The following is a 13,374-nucleotide window of genomic DNA, read 5'->3' as shown; positions in this document are numbered from 1 at the left end:
AAGTTGAGTTTTCTTTTGTTTGTATTTTATTTCAGTTTCTTCATCTGTGCATCAATAAAGATGCATGTGTTTAGGGCCAGGGAAACTAGGCTTGTTGGGTGCTTTTCAGTTCCAGAAGACAGTGGATCAGAGCATTTCATTCTCTCCCAAGACCTCATTAAGATGTTGATAAGGGAATTTTAAAAGGTTGGACACACAACAGTGAGAACATAAGATCAAACAATTGAACAGATACTTAGGAGAGGAAATAGAATGTCGGTAATTGCTAAAGTGGGACCAAGGAGGCCACAGCCAGGAGTGCATTCAGAGGAAAGACAGCTAAGTAAGAATCCAGTCTGCCTGTGCCTTGGGGACTTGTATGAAAATGCCAGGTACAATGGAGGATGGCTATAAGGCAAGAAGCATACAACAGGGATTGATTAGAGATCTCCATGTGGAAGAGTAACCCTCTACCCATTCCTACCTGGGAAAGTCCAGCAGCTGTGTCCCAGGTGAAATATGTCCCCCAAAATGAGAATTCCCCAGAGAAAAGACTCCCCAGTGACCCATCTGGCAATTAAGTGATCCTCAGCAAAATGGTGAAGCCAACTGATTGATAAACCCTACCAATGTCAAGTACAGTTCTCCATAAGTTCTTATGGACTCATTATTAAGTATGCATAGACAAGCAAAACTCCATAGATATTTTAGGAAGGCTACATCTTGAAAGAGAGGAGCTAAGATAAGCAAGCAGAAACTATAACCCTAAAGGAAATAGAAATTTCAGAAAAAAGAAGAGTTTTAAAAGAGAGTTCTACTTTGTTTCCTCAGAGAGATTCAAGAAGATATTACATCCATAAAAAGAGCAGAATGCCATAAAAAGAAAATCAGGGTGTATCAAAAAAGAATTCTTAGATATTAAAATATGATCATTGTGACAAAAAAAATCAATAGAAGGGCATGGAAGATAAAGTAAAGGAAATTTCTTTGAAGAAAAAAAAAGATAAAGAATAAGAAGAAATGAAAGAATAAGAGTCACTTATTGGATCAGTCAAGTTTCCAAATCCAACTACAAAGAAATCTAAAATTACAGAATAGAGAAAAAAAAAAAAGCAGAGAGTATTACACATACACACACACACACACACACACACACACTCACATACTACAAAATAATAAGTCAAGTCTGAAAAACATGAAGATTCAGATTAAAAGGCCCTACTACAGGTCTTGATCTCAAGGGTTGTGAGTTCAAGTCCCACATTGGGCTCCATGCTAAGAGTAGAGCCGATTTTTTAAAAAGACCCACTAAGTGTTCAGCACAATACTAGATCCACAGTGAAATTTCAGTACACCAAGGATAAAAAGAGGGATGTTAAAGCATACGTGTTCATTCTCATGCTGTCTCTCCCCCACATCGCCACACACACACACACACACACACACACACACACACACCAGCTGCAAAGAACTGAGAGTGTTACAGATAACAAATTCCTTATCAGCAATACTGTAAGCTAGAAAACAGCAGAACAAAAAGTTATTTGAGGGGGTGCTCCAGCAAAACAAGGGAGTAAACCAAACTATAGTAAGATATAAACAACTAAATGGTATTGTTAACCTCTGGCAAGTACAATGGAGAAGAAGAGTGGTAAAACAACAGATAGTCACTTTTCATTATAAACTTTAAAAAAAAGATTTTATTTATTTGACAGACAGAGATCACAAGTAGGCAGAGAGGCAGGCAGAGAGAGAGAGGAAGGAAAGCAGGCTCCCTGCCGAGCAGAGAGCCTGATGTGGGGCTCGATCCCAGGACCCTGGGATCATGACCTGAGCCTAAGGCAGAGACTTTAACCCACTGAGCCACCCACGTGCATTTTAAACTTTTTTATAACATTTTTTGACAGGTGCATGTATTACTTTGAAAAAACTTCTAAAAAAATTATTTTTTTTCAAGTAACATATATATGCTAAATTAGATTTTAAGACTAGGAAAGAAAAAGAGGAGGAAAATACATAGCTCTCCCAGCTCAAACCCAAACTCTGTTAAAAATTTTCGGTCTACATTCTTTTAGTGTATTCTTTAAATACAGGTTGTCATGGAGTGCCTGGATGGCTCAGTCAGCTAAGCATTAAGTCATGAAATCAAGGTCATGATATTGAGTCCCATATCAGTCTCCACGCTTAACAGAGTCAGCTTTTCACCTCTCCCTCTGCCCCTCCCCATGTGCTATCTCTCTCTCAAGTAAATCAATAAACCTTAAGTGTGTGTGTGTGTATATATATATATATACACACACATATATATTATTCTTTTTTTAAAGAATCAACAGAGCTGAAGTCCTATTGCATATATATTTTTATCCTGATTTTCTCACATAAACATTTTTCTAATAGTTATATATACTTTACAATTTTTAATAATTACAAGTATTTTACAATTAGATATATTAAAATTTACCTAATTTCTATATTTGGACAGTTTATAATTTTTTAATCTTTTAAACAATACCATGATAAATATTTTGCCATAAAAATAAGTGTCTTTGGGGTACCTGGGTGGCTCAGTGGGTTAAAACCTCTGCCTTCGGCTCAGGTCATGATCCCGGATTCCTGGGATCAAGCCCCACATTGGGCTCTCTGCTCAGTGGGGAGCCTGCTTCCCCTGTCTCTCTCTGCTTGTCTCTCTGCCTACTTGTGATATCTGTCTGTCAAATAAATAAATAAAATCTTTAAAAATAAATAAATAAATAAATAAATAAATAAATAAAAGTCTTTGTCAGATAGCTTGATTCCATCTGAATTTTGCTTTTTTGTTTGTTATCAGGCTCCCTAGATTTTTCAGTTGTTTGTGAAATCACTGTGTTTATCATCTCCATATCTCTCATAAGCACCAAAACTCCTTGATCTCAAAGACCATAGTTCCTTGTTTTAATAACACAGTGTTCAGACAGAAGAAGTGCAAAGACATTTCTGGGAAGCAGCACTTAACTGCCTGTACAGGACCCTGCAGAAAGTCATCTTGCATGCTCAATAAATTTTATTGCAATGAATTAAAAAGGGACTACTGAAATCAAATGAAAACTGATCCAGATTTATCTGGATCAGCCCTCATCTTAAAACATTCCAGGATAAAACTGTGACTACCTCTCTTTCTTAATTTAATGGAAATTTGACAACCACAATCTTGGGAGTCCAAAGGAAGGACCTCAAAACACATTTTGTCTCTTATGTCTATAAGTGTTTCCGTTTCAGGAGCTCCATTGGACTAGAGCCTGCAGTGAATAAAAATGTTGGCTAAAATAAATGTTTACTCACCCACATCCTTCGTCTACCATCCTGCAATCAGATGCATAGTGACAGACTTAGAAGGGGTTGGTTTAAAGGGCCACAAAGCCACCACAACAGATGTCATAGATGTTATCCATCCAACATCACATACTGGGCTGATCAAAGGGGAAACAGAGTTCTCTGGCCCCAGAGGGCTCTGTTGAGAAGGATTCTGAAGGACACTTCCCACTGCTACCAGAAAGAGCATGTCATCAGTAATTCATGCCTGGCATGAGCAAGAAATGAGAGAACATTGGTGTCTGGCCATCTGCCACTTTCAAGCCCATTAAGCCCCACTAAAAAGTCTTACTTAACTCTTCTGGTTCTGGTTCAGATTTCTTTATAAGGCTTAAAAAGACTTGCAAGGAAGAATGTATGGTGCAATAAAACTTGGCTAAAACCGCACCTATTCCATTTCTCCAAATTGACTAAACCATCAAGTTTGAGATCTGATTACCAAGGTCCATCTACAGGGCAAGAATTCAGGTACTGCTACCATGGTGACTGATACTTGGGAATTTTTCTCTGTCCCACTTCCAACATGGCCATGTTGGATTGGGAGTCACCTCCAGCACCACAAGCTGTCCTCCAGTGTGTCTTTTACTTTACCATTCAACTTTTTTCTGCTGTCTGTGTTCTTAGCATGTGAAGACTGGATCCCAGATCAATGTTCAATCCACATAGAAAAAGAGCTTTTTTATGCCAAATATCATTACCTTGTTTCATGTGCAGAGTAGAATGAGTTATCATGAGAAGTAATTGCATAATAGTGTTTTGTTTTTCCATCAGATTATCTTGTTATTTTGGCTCACCACAAATAGCATGTTTCATATTTCCTTGTTTTCCTTCCTCTGTGTTTTCTCTCTGAGTTAGCTGATGTCACTATTTTAAAACTACTGCAATCACCAGTAACCATATTTTTAAATATAAGCTAAAGGAAAGAGAAATTGAGAAGCTAAAGATGATGGAATATTCCTAAAAATGGGGTGGCAGGAAAAATAATTTGCATACATGATTTCCAATCTGAGAAAAGGATCTGGGATGCTGGTTATTATTGTCCCCATTTTACAGATGAGTAAATTGAGCCTCTAAGAAGTATACATGGGTTAGAATCCCCAGCTACTAAATGATACAGTCTAGATTTGAACAGAGGTCTGTTTGATCCCAACCTCAGGGCTTTTCCCTCTCTGCCTTTCCTGAAAGGTGAGGAGTTCAGATTGTAAATGCTGAATGAAAACCTTTTGGCAACTCACAAATTTTGGAATTAAAAAAAAACGACCACTTTTTCTATATCTTCTGATAGCAAAACTATTCTTGAAAGTTAGCTAATTTGAGAAACAGGTCCATTAACACAGTTTCATGGACAGAGATTATGTGGCCCAGCCGTGTGTTATGCAGATTGGGGAAACTGAGGCTCAAGATAGCATGATTTAGCTAAAGACACCCAGCTAATTCATCGCCAAGCCCAGACCCAAACCCAAATCTCCTTTACCTCATTTGGGGAGTGTCGCAGGTGGCTTACCAAGATTTGTGCTGCTAAAAGCATCAAAAATTCTGTCTTCTAAACTCCAAGGCCATACAGAAAAAGTTGATATTATAGTCAGGAACTACATTAAAAACACCAACAAGTCTTTTTTCAATTCAGTAGTTTTTAGACAAGGCGCTGTCTTATGTAAAAGGGTAAATAGAATATGAATAGTCTCTAAATTCACCTTTCGTGATAAGACTAACTCCACCTGGGATTTCCATCCTTCCACTCTTTCCAGAATAAGAACTAGGAGAGGAAGCATTTATCAAGTTGTCTCTCTGCACAGAAATAAGCAGGCAACTTTCCATTTCAGACAGGCCTGTCTCAGCAGCAGGCACGAGGCCTGCAGGAACCTGGCCATGGAGAGGTGAGGAGAAGCAAGCAAGGCTGGGAGTGTGGGGAGCGAGAACCCACAACTCCAGGGCAGGGTCTGATCTCTAGAACAAGCAAGGGTAGGAGGAGCAAGTGGTGACACAGAGAGAAGCCCCCACCAAGGGGTCAGGGGAAGATTACTTGGGGACAAGCGGCACTGGGGCCAGGCGGGAATCCATTTGCAGGCATCATGACCGAGTCCTCCTTGCAACAGATCTCTGGCCACCGGCAGGGCATGCTGGGAGCAGAACCAGCTCCGAGCCCTTTTCCAACAACAGTGGGGAGGCTGTGCCCTGCTAGGCGGCACCCTGGGCCTGCCCCAGGGACCCTACCTGCCAGACATGGCTGGCAGTGAAGCCCCAGGACGGAAGAGAGCCAGGGTCAAGGCCGCCTTCATTCCCGTGACCTGAGGGACAAGGCTCGGTACTTCTCTCATGTGCTTCTACTCATCCTGCCAGTAATGGCTCCAAACCATGGGCCTGCTGCTGGGACCCGGGGGAGGAGGCAGAGAGAGTTTCCAGGCGAGGGAGACGGATGAGCACAAGCATAGCATCACCTAATGGTAGAGTGCTGGCAGCTCATGGAATGTGACCTCTTCTCAGAATTATCAGAGGTTTTTTGAAGGGCAGAATCCTAGCCTTAGCCGAGACAAACTAGTATATCAAACACTCTGCAAGTAAGCCCAGGGAATTCGCATTATCAACAGGTGCCCTAACTGATTACTATTCCCACTGCACTGAGAGTAAGAGTCATTCAAAGGTTTTGAACCTGGGGAGAGACATGGATGAATGTGCATTTCAGCTCAGTTACTGGGGCCATGGAGAATGTGTTCAGGAAGAAGGCTGGGAAGGAAGAGAGATACTAACCAGCCCTAGAGGCGCTGCACAGGGGCTGGGGTGTGGAGCAGGTCAGAGAAGACAGATGAGGAAACCGGAGCAGAGCCCGGCGATTGAGTGGACGTGGAGTCAGGTGAGAGAGGGGTCAAGAGTGACTCTGGGGTCTGGATGTCGTGAGTGAGCCCACGGGGCCCCTTCGCATTCAGAAGGTGAAAATCATTCATCACAGTCCATCCTGTGAAACGTTCAGGAATAAATCAATAAAAGATGATTTCCCTGTAAGATCAAAGTGGAAAATGAACCCCCCCAACACACACACATACACAAAATCCCTGCAGTGTCTAAAGTATGCTTTTTCAAATAGTACAGTTTTGAATAAATTTCAATAAAATTGATCTAGTTTTTTTGGTACGTTTGACAATTAAAAGGATTCCCTTAGTTATCTGGGATGCTCATTTATAAAGAATGCCTCATTTCCCTATTAACATGAGACTGTGACCATCCTAGAACAAAGCTTTTAATCTTTCATTAGGATTAAAGTTATTTAAAGCAAACTTATCTTGGAAGCACTGCGTGGAAAGAAAAAATGAGGTTGCATAATCATTTAAATATATATATATATATACACTAATATCTGTACTAAGAGAACTCCAGTGTAAAAGGTGACAGCAACCATCGGTGCAAGGAGAACCCGAGTGGTCCTAGGGAATCAGTGACACCTGTCAGAGCGGGACACTCTGAGCAGGTATGTTGACACTTGTCCCACTAAAGGCCACTCATTGAAGGGTCCAGGAACAAGAGTGGGCAGTGTGAGTGGCCAGAACCTCATCCTTGAGCTGCTGGGAAGTGTCACTGATCACTGTGGCAAAGCATCAGGCAGCTCCAGGCATGGGTCTCCAAGGCTCACTTTCTGCTTCCTTTTGACCTTACGCCTGAGTCATTTTTTTTTTTCTGAGTCATCTTTTATTTATGTCCTCCCTTAGCATTTCCATAGGATGGTTGTGGTCAACACCATTCATCAACCCCTAGCAGGCTCAGTTGGAACTCTGAGATCCCCCAGGACGTGCAGTGATCGAAGAAAAGAAAAATTGCTAATGGCACTTCTTAAACTAGGAATTTATGTCTTCCCATAAAGTGACCTTGTAGGGCTCTTTGTGTATTCCAATAGGGAAATGACCCTCCAAGTTCCCTGCACCTCCTCAGTCCTCCCTGCTCCCACCCGCCACCAGCCAACTGATGTCTTCTCCCTATTCCTGCAAGCTCCAGGCCAAGATCACTGTGTGTCTTGAATTTATCCTTCTGCTGTTCGTTCATTTCCTCGCTGAATATTTACCGCACCCCTGCTTTTGCCAGGCAGGGCGCTAAGTTTAGCTGGAGATACTGTGGACAGTCTGCGCTCTTACGGACTTCCCACCTGAACAAATAATGACACGGTTGTGATGCAGGGGAAACTGAGCTCTGCAGAAACACTGGGTCTCTGGGTGGCTCTGTTGCCCACCCAGCTCTCATTAAGGCAGGTCTCTGGGGTGGGATGGTGGAGGGGGGAGCAGGGACTGTGGGGACCCTCTGGTGTCACTAAGGCTTGGGTCCCTGGGATACCATCTGCCAGAGATCACGAGGACTGTGAGGGAGAAAAGGGAAGTCAGAGGGTTCTTCGGCAAAGCCCAGTCATCCACCCACACAAGCCTCAATTTATTCGACGACATGCGAATCTCCTTTTCTCTGAAGACAAAAGTAAAATACACACATTATAAGAAAGGTGACATTTATGTAATTTTTACTTAAGCTACTTTACATAAAACAACATTTATAATAAAATTGACATTTTAGAAATGAATCAAGTTGAAGTTCAATGGATTCCCACTTTTTACATCTACTGCTGGAAATAACTTTTAACAGTTTGGTATTTATCCTCCTAGATAGGTTTCTGTTAATACAAACATATGCATATTATCTTCATACTGTCCTACATCTTCATATCTCTGTGATCAGTTGTTTTCACCTGAACATTCATGGTGGACACTTTCAGGACAAAATGTGTCAATCCTCATTCCCCTTCCCAAGTGTCCAGTATTTGACGGTAGGAATCTACCATAATTTCTCATTGACTCAGTTCTCCATTAATGAACATTTAAGTTCTGTCATATTTTGCGATAATAATCTCATAGTAATGATATGCCTCTAGAGATGGTCCTCAACTTGAGATGGGTCAACAACGATTTTTTTACTTTAAGGTGATGTAAAAGCGATGTACGCTCAGTAGAAACTGTACTTGGAATTTTGAATTTGGCTCTCTTCCCCGGCGAGCGATAGGCAGGAGGCGGCTCTCATGATGCCGGGCAGGGGTGGGGAGCCGCAGCTCCCGGTCCACTATGCCGTCGGGAAGGTCAAGAGCATGTAGACCTCCAAGCATGCTGCACACATGCAACCATTCTTTCTCACTTCAAGTACAGTCCTCGATAAATTACGTGAGATCCTTAACACTTGACTATAACATAAGCTTTGTATGAAATGGTTTTTCCCAGGCTGATGTCCGCATCCTGAGCACATTGAAAGTAGGCTAAGCTAACCTGCGATGTTCCGTAGGTTATTTATTCAATGATTTTTAGCTCAACATATTTTCAACTTTCAAAGGGTTTGTTGGGAGGTAACTTATCATAAGCTGAGGAAGGTCTCTATACTCTCCTATGTCAAATTCTTCTTAGAAAGGTATTTTGGGTCTAGTATCACTCATTTTTTACTGGATTTTCATACACAATAAAGTGTTCTTCCTCACCCCTTGCTCAACCGGTCGCTGGATGGACTGATGGATTCATTTGCTCCTAGTGTATTCCTCCCCGGGAGCTGTGTATCCCTGCTTCCCACAGGAAACCCCAGCACTTAGCTAGAGTGTTTGTTGCTAAATCTGTTGATCCCAGTTGAATTTGTTATTATAATTGTGTAATTTATTTAATTGGTATATAAACCAAAGAACTATGAGAGGGAAAGGAACAGCTGTTTAACAAAAAAAAAAAAAAACAAAAAAAAAAAAAAAAACACATTTTTCTGATTTCCAACTTGAACTAAAAGAATTTTTAATAACAACCTACCCCGATCATATCAGACACAGGGTATCAGCTGACTCATACCCACATGGTCAACCATGTGACCATGATCTTGAGTTATGTCCTCTCTTGACCTGCCTTGCCAGTATTGTCTCCAGAAAAAAACATCCCATAGCTGCTTGGTTTATTTGTAAATTGGGTTATCATTACCCCTTAGAAAGACTTAAGACCCAAGCGTGCCTTTTCTATTTTAGTATATGTGCTGCCGAAGCGAGCACCAAGCGTGCCTTTTCTAAGGATCCAATACAACCCACCTCATAAAAGTTCCTGTTTAGGGGTGCCTGGGTGGCTCAGGTCATGATCCCAGGGTGCTGGGATCGAGCCCCACATCGGGCTCTCTGCTCAGCAGGGAGCCTGCTTCCTCCTCTTTCTCTGCCTGCCTCTCTGCCTCCTTGTGATCTCTCTGTCCAATAAATAAATAAAATCTTTAAAAGAAAAAAAAAAGTTCCTGTTTAGTGGTTCTGTTCACCTGCCAAGCCCTTGTAAGCTCTTGTAATGTTAACAGAGACACAATCTTCAACCTCACAGAGGAGAAATAGAAAATCCAACAATCACAAGTGTTGCCTTTGAAAGTGAGGGAGTTGTATAGAACAGAGATCCCATCACATTCTAACCTAATAGGACATTAGAAATGATTTTACATCTCCAAAATTGACAAAATCCTTTATGCGAGTGTTGTAGGTACTTACTATTATTATTTGTTGGATGTATGGATACACAGGGAAACATATTTCTATAGGGTTGGCTGTACAGCGATCTCTGATTAAGTCAGAATGAACTAAGAATTAAGCCACGTGGCATTCACTCAACAAATATTTTTTAAGTGCTGACTGTCTCCCAGTGGGCTGGTGACTTCTGGGTACAGTGGGTAGTGGGTATCCTGGGGAGAAGTGCTGTCAAGATGCTTGTCATCTAGCTAAAGGCTTCGGGTCCCTGGGAAATGCACAAATGCAATATACTCAATAGAGCAAGCACTCCTGGAAATGCTCAGCCCACGTGTACACCTGGCCAGTAGAACAGGAGGCAAAAAGGCAAAAGGAAAGTTTTCCCACCAGATCTGTGAATTCTCCTAAGGCTTGCCCATTAATCAAAGTATCCATCTCACTTACCCTGTATGGCACTTGACCAAGCCCGACCTCTCACGGCTGTGTTTTCTCTCCTAGGATATCAATGAGTGCATTCTTGAGAACTATCCTGAGTGTTCCAACCCCAGATTATTTTACATCATTCCATATTTTTGTGGACAGCATCCCAGATGCAGGTAAAGACTTAACATACCGCAGACTCAGGGCATGCTAGGGTGGGGAACGAAGGCAGGAAAGCCACCAGCTGGCACCGTGTTGGAGTCTCTTGCACACCTAGTGTCTTGGCCTTCTGGAATTCAGTTCGCATTTACTGTTAATCTTTAAAGATTGCATTTGAGACTCTGAATGTCCTCTAAATGATGAAATTAACAGATCAAGGTCTGACAGAGGCCTTAGGACCACCCCATAAAGATGTGTAATGAAATCCTAGCTGTCACTGCTCAGCCCATGAGATAGCAAAGATCAGGGATGAGCACCCAGCCTGCCCCTCCGCAGTGTCTTCACTCCATCACCAACTGCCTTTGCCCACGTGCCCTGTCTAAATGGATCTGATACTTGGGGTGCTCACTGCCAAAAGTCAGTAGTGTTTCTCTCAGAAGACATACTTAATAGGAAAAGGACTTTCTGGTGATTGCCCCTCAGACTTACTTGGATGCAAGACGTTCTGTAGAATATGACTGACTCAGAGAGTAAGGCCCTCAGAGTGTGGTCTTCCCACCTCCTACATCAGCATCCCCGGGGGCCCTTGCCAGGCTCCCCTACCTCACCTTGGTTTCTGAGGTGGAGCACAGATGACTCTGGAGAGTCTGGTTGAGCTATGGTTTAAATCCACTGTACCAGACAAACAGGTCACCTGAGAACAAATGGCAGTAATGCACATGAACGTTATCTTCATGTGGGGGAAAATAAACCCTCTGCTGGAAGTGACATTTTGCCCCTGAAAGGAACATTGATGAGAAGGTCAGTGTGTTCCTGAAAAGACCAAGAGAAGAAACCGTTTCTGAAGGGCAGCTCACCCCTTGTCCTTTCTGCTCAGACTCCGATCACTGCTTAATTACCATGGGCGTTGTTGTTACTGAGTTTGTTACTGAGTTTGCTGAGTTTACTGTAACACTGGACTTGGTTTACTGCCCGGATTCTGGAACTCAAAGTGTTGATTTTCTGCTTTCTCATGAACTTTATGAGTTCAGGAGGCCTCCCTGCTCCAACCCTCACCCCTGTATAAATGCCTCCTGGTTCACGGTCAGTGCTTCAGACACTGGGAAGATCTGGGACCAGATGACTCACTTTCTGTCACAGTGAAGATATTTATTCTGAGAAACATGATTCTAGCTCCCTCAAGTATTTTCTTAAATTATAGATTTCCTAATCTTAGTATACAAGATGCCATATCGTGGTGCACACATGATGATTTTCAAAACTCTTTCAAAACAGCCCCTTGTTCCACCTTGACCATTACTCGAGTTGGGTGGGTAGATGCTGTTACTACAGTTTTTCAGCAGAGAACCCTGGCTTGCCCCAAATTGCCCAAAATTCCCCTGGTTGCCGGGTAGTCCTGGAGCCCAGCTCCTGTGACTCCTGTCCTTTCCCACTCACATAAATGCTATTAGTTTGGAGCTCTGCCTTGCAAATGAGATTAGGCTGTTTTCCTTCAGTAATTAAAAAAAAAAAAAAAAAATTTTTTTTTTTTGGTCTTTAAACTCTTTAAAAAATAAAAAGATTAAAAAAATATATGATGATGAGCAGACATGACCTGAAACCCGTTTTGATTTCGATAGAAATAGCACATCAGTAAGTTTCATGATTTCAAAACCTCTCACTTTAGTGGTGTGCTTCTTCTATTAAAAAGCCATTCTAATCACCCCTTGGTTAGCGTTTATAGGACCCAACTGCCTATGTCTGTATCCTCTTTCTAACAAATACTTTGGCCGGGCCCCCTGGGGCCCTGGGCGAGGCAGTGCTGACCAGTGAGCATGGCAGAGGTTAGAAGGGAGAGGGAAGGCCCCGAGGTGGCCCATCAGGACTGGTCCTCGAAGGAAAAGGACTCAGCCACACGGCGGTGGTGGGTAGAAGAGGTACATCTTCAGCCTGTTGTTGCTATATTTTGAAATAGAATCTCTAATTGAAAAATCATTTTTTATATCCATCAAGGGAGCCTGGCGAGTGGGCCCTTCAAAGAGCAAAACTGAACGTGAATGAAAACTTCCTGCTTGTGGGAATTCTCGAAGAGCTGGAAGATGTGCTGCTTTTACTGGAAAGATTTTTACCTCATTACTTCAAGGGTGTGCTCAGTATCTACAAAGACCCAGGTAACAAACTCCCTTTGTAGCAGGCTCTTTGGCGTTTTGAGGGTTACTCCCCTTGAACGGGACTTGGGCCATTAAAGGAGTGAAATCTGTTTGGGAAGAGAGGTTGCCCTTGCCTTGCAAAGGAAGGGTAGACTCATGAGCGATAGATGCCAAAACCTGGAGCTTCACATCCCAGCCTAAACTTGCCCTGTGTGAGAGGCCTGATGGTTCCACTTCTCCCTTTGGAAAGTGCAACTGGCGACATCTGTGTTGATCTTGTCTTGAGCATGGGGCCGGAATGCACATGAATGGACGTGTGCGTGCTGGAGTCCACTGATGGAACCGGGAATGTGAAGGAACCACCACTTAACTATCGTTTCTGGGCCCTACTTCCACTTGACCAAAGACTCCGGCATATAAAATTCTGGCAATTAGATAGAGGGGCAAATTGAAAATGCAATTATGATTTCACCTAACAAATGGAGTGGTTTCCAAACAGAAGCAAGAAAAGGAATGCATAGGATCCCTAAATATAATTACTTTCAGAAATCCATCATTTCTTTTTCTCATTATTGCTTTATACTGAAAGGCAAACGGCATTATTTCTTACCTCTTCTCCTTAATCTACCACAGCCTACGCAAGGCTTGCCTGCTTATTCTCTGGTCTGTTTGCAGTTCTGTCTTGTCCTCAACTGGGAGGCAGCCCTGTACTTTGTAGACCTGAGGAACCGTGGAAATGTCCCCCAAATGCTGCCTCCCGGTCCTCCGGGCTGGGACCTCACACCACACTTGTGTCATGGGCACGTACCGATGTCCCTGTGAACTGAGCTTGGCCCGGAGCAGCTCCGGATC

The 13,374-nt window shown here is 42.6% G+C and overlaps 1 protein-coding gene across 1 annotated transcript in view; it reads left to right on the top strand.

Moving 5' to 3' along the window:
* The window catches only part of UST (uronyl 2-sulfotransferase), a 297,576-nt gene that overhangs the window by 235,766 nt on the left and 48,436 nt on the right, over nt 1-13,374 (top strand). The window contains exons 6-7 of the mRNA XM_059177294.1: nt 10,313-10,410; nt 12,386-12,543. Coding sequence (XP_059033277.1) covers nt 10,313-10,410; nt 12,386-12,543 — 256 coding nt within the window. The remainder of the gene's footprint in view (nt 1-10,312; nt 10,411-12,385; nt 12,544-13,374) is intronic.

Source organism: Mustela lutreola, chromosome 6, assembly GCF_030435805.1.
Source record: "Mustela lutreola isolate mMusLut2 chromosome 6, mMusLut2.pri, whole genome shotgun sequence".
Lineage (NCBI taxonomy): Eukaryota > Metazoa > Chordata > Mammalia > Carnivora > Mustelidae > Mustela > Mustela lutreola.
Note: the sequence above shows the minus strand (reverse complement) of the source record. Positions and strands in the feature narration are given on the sequence as shown.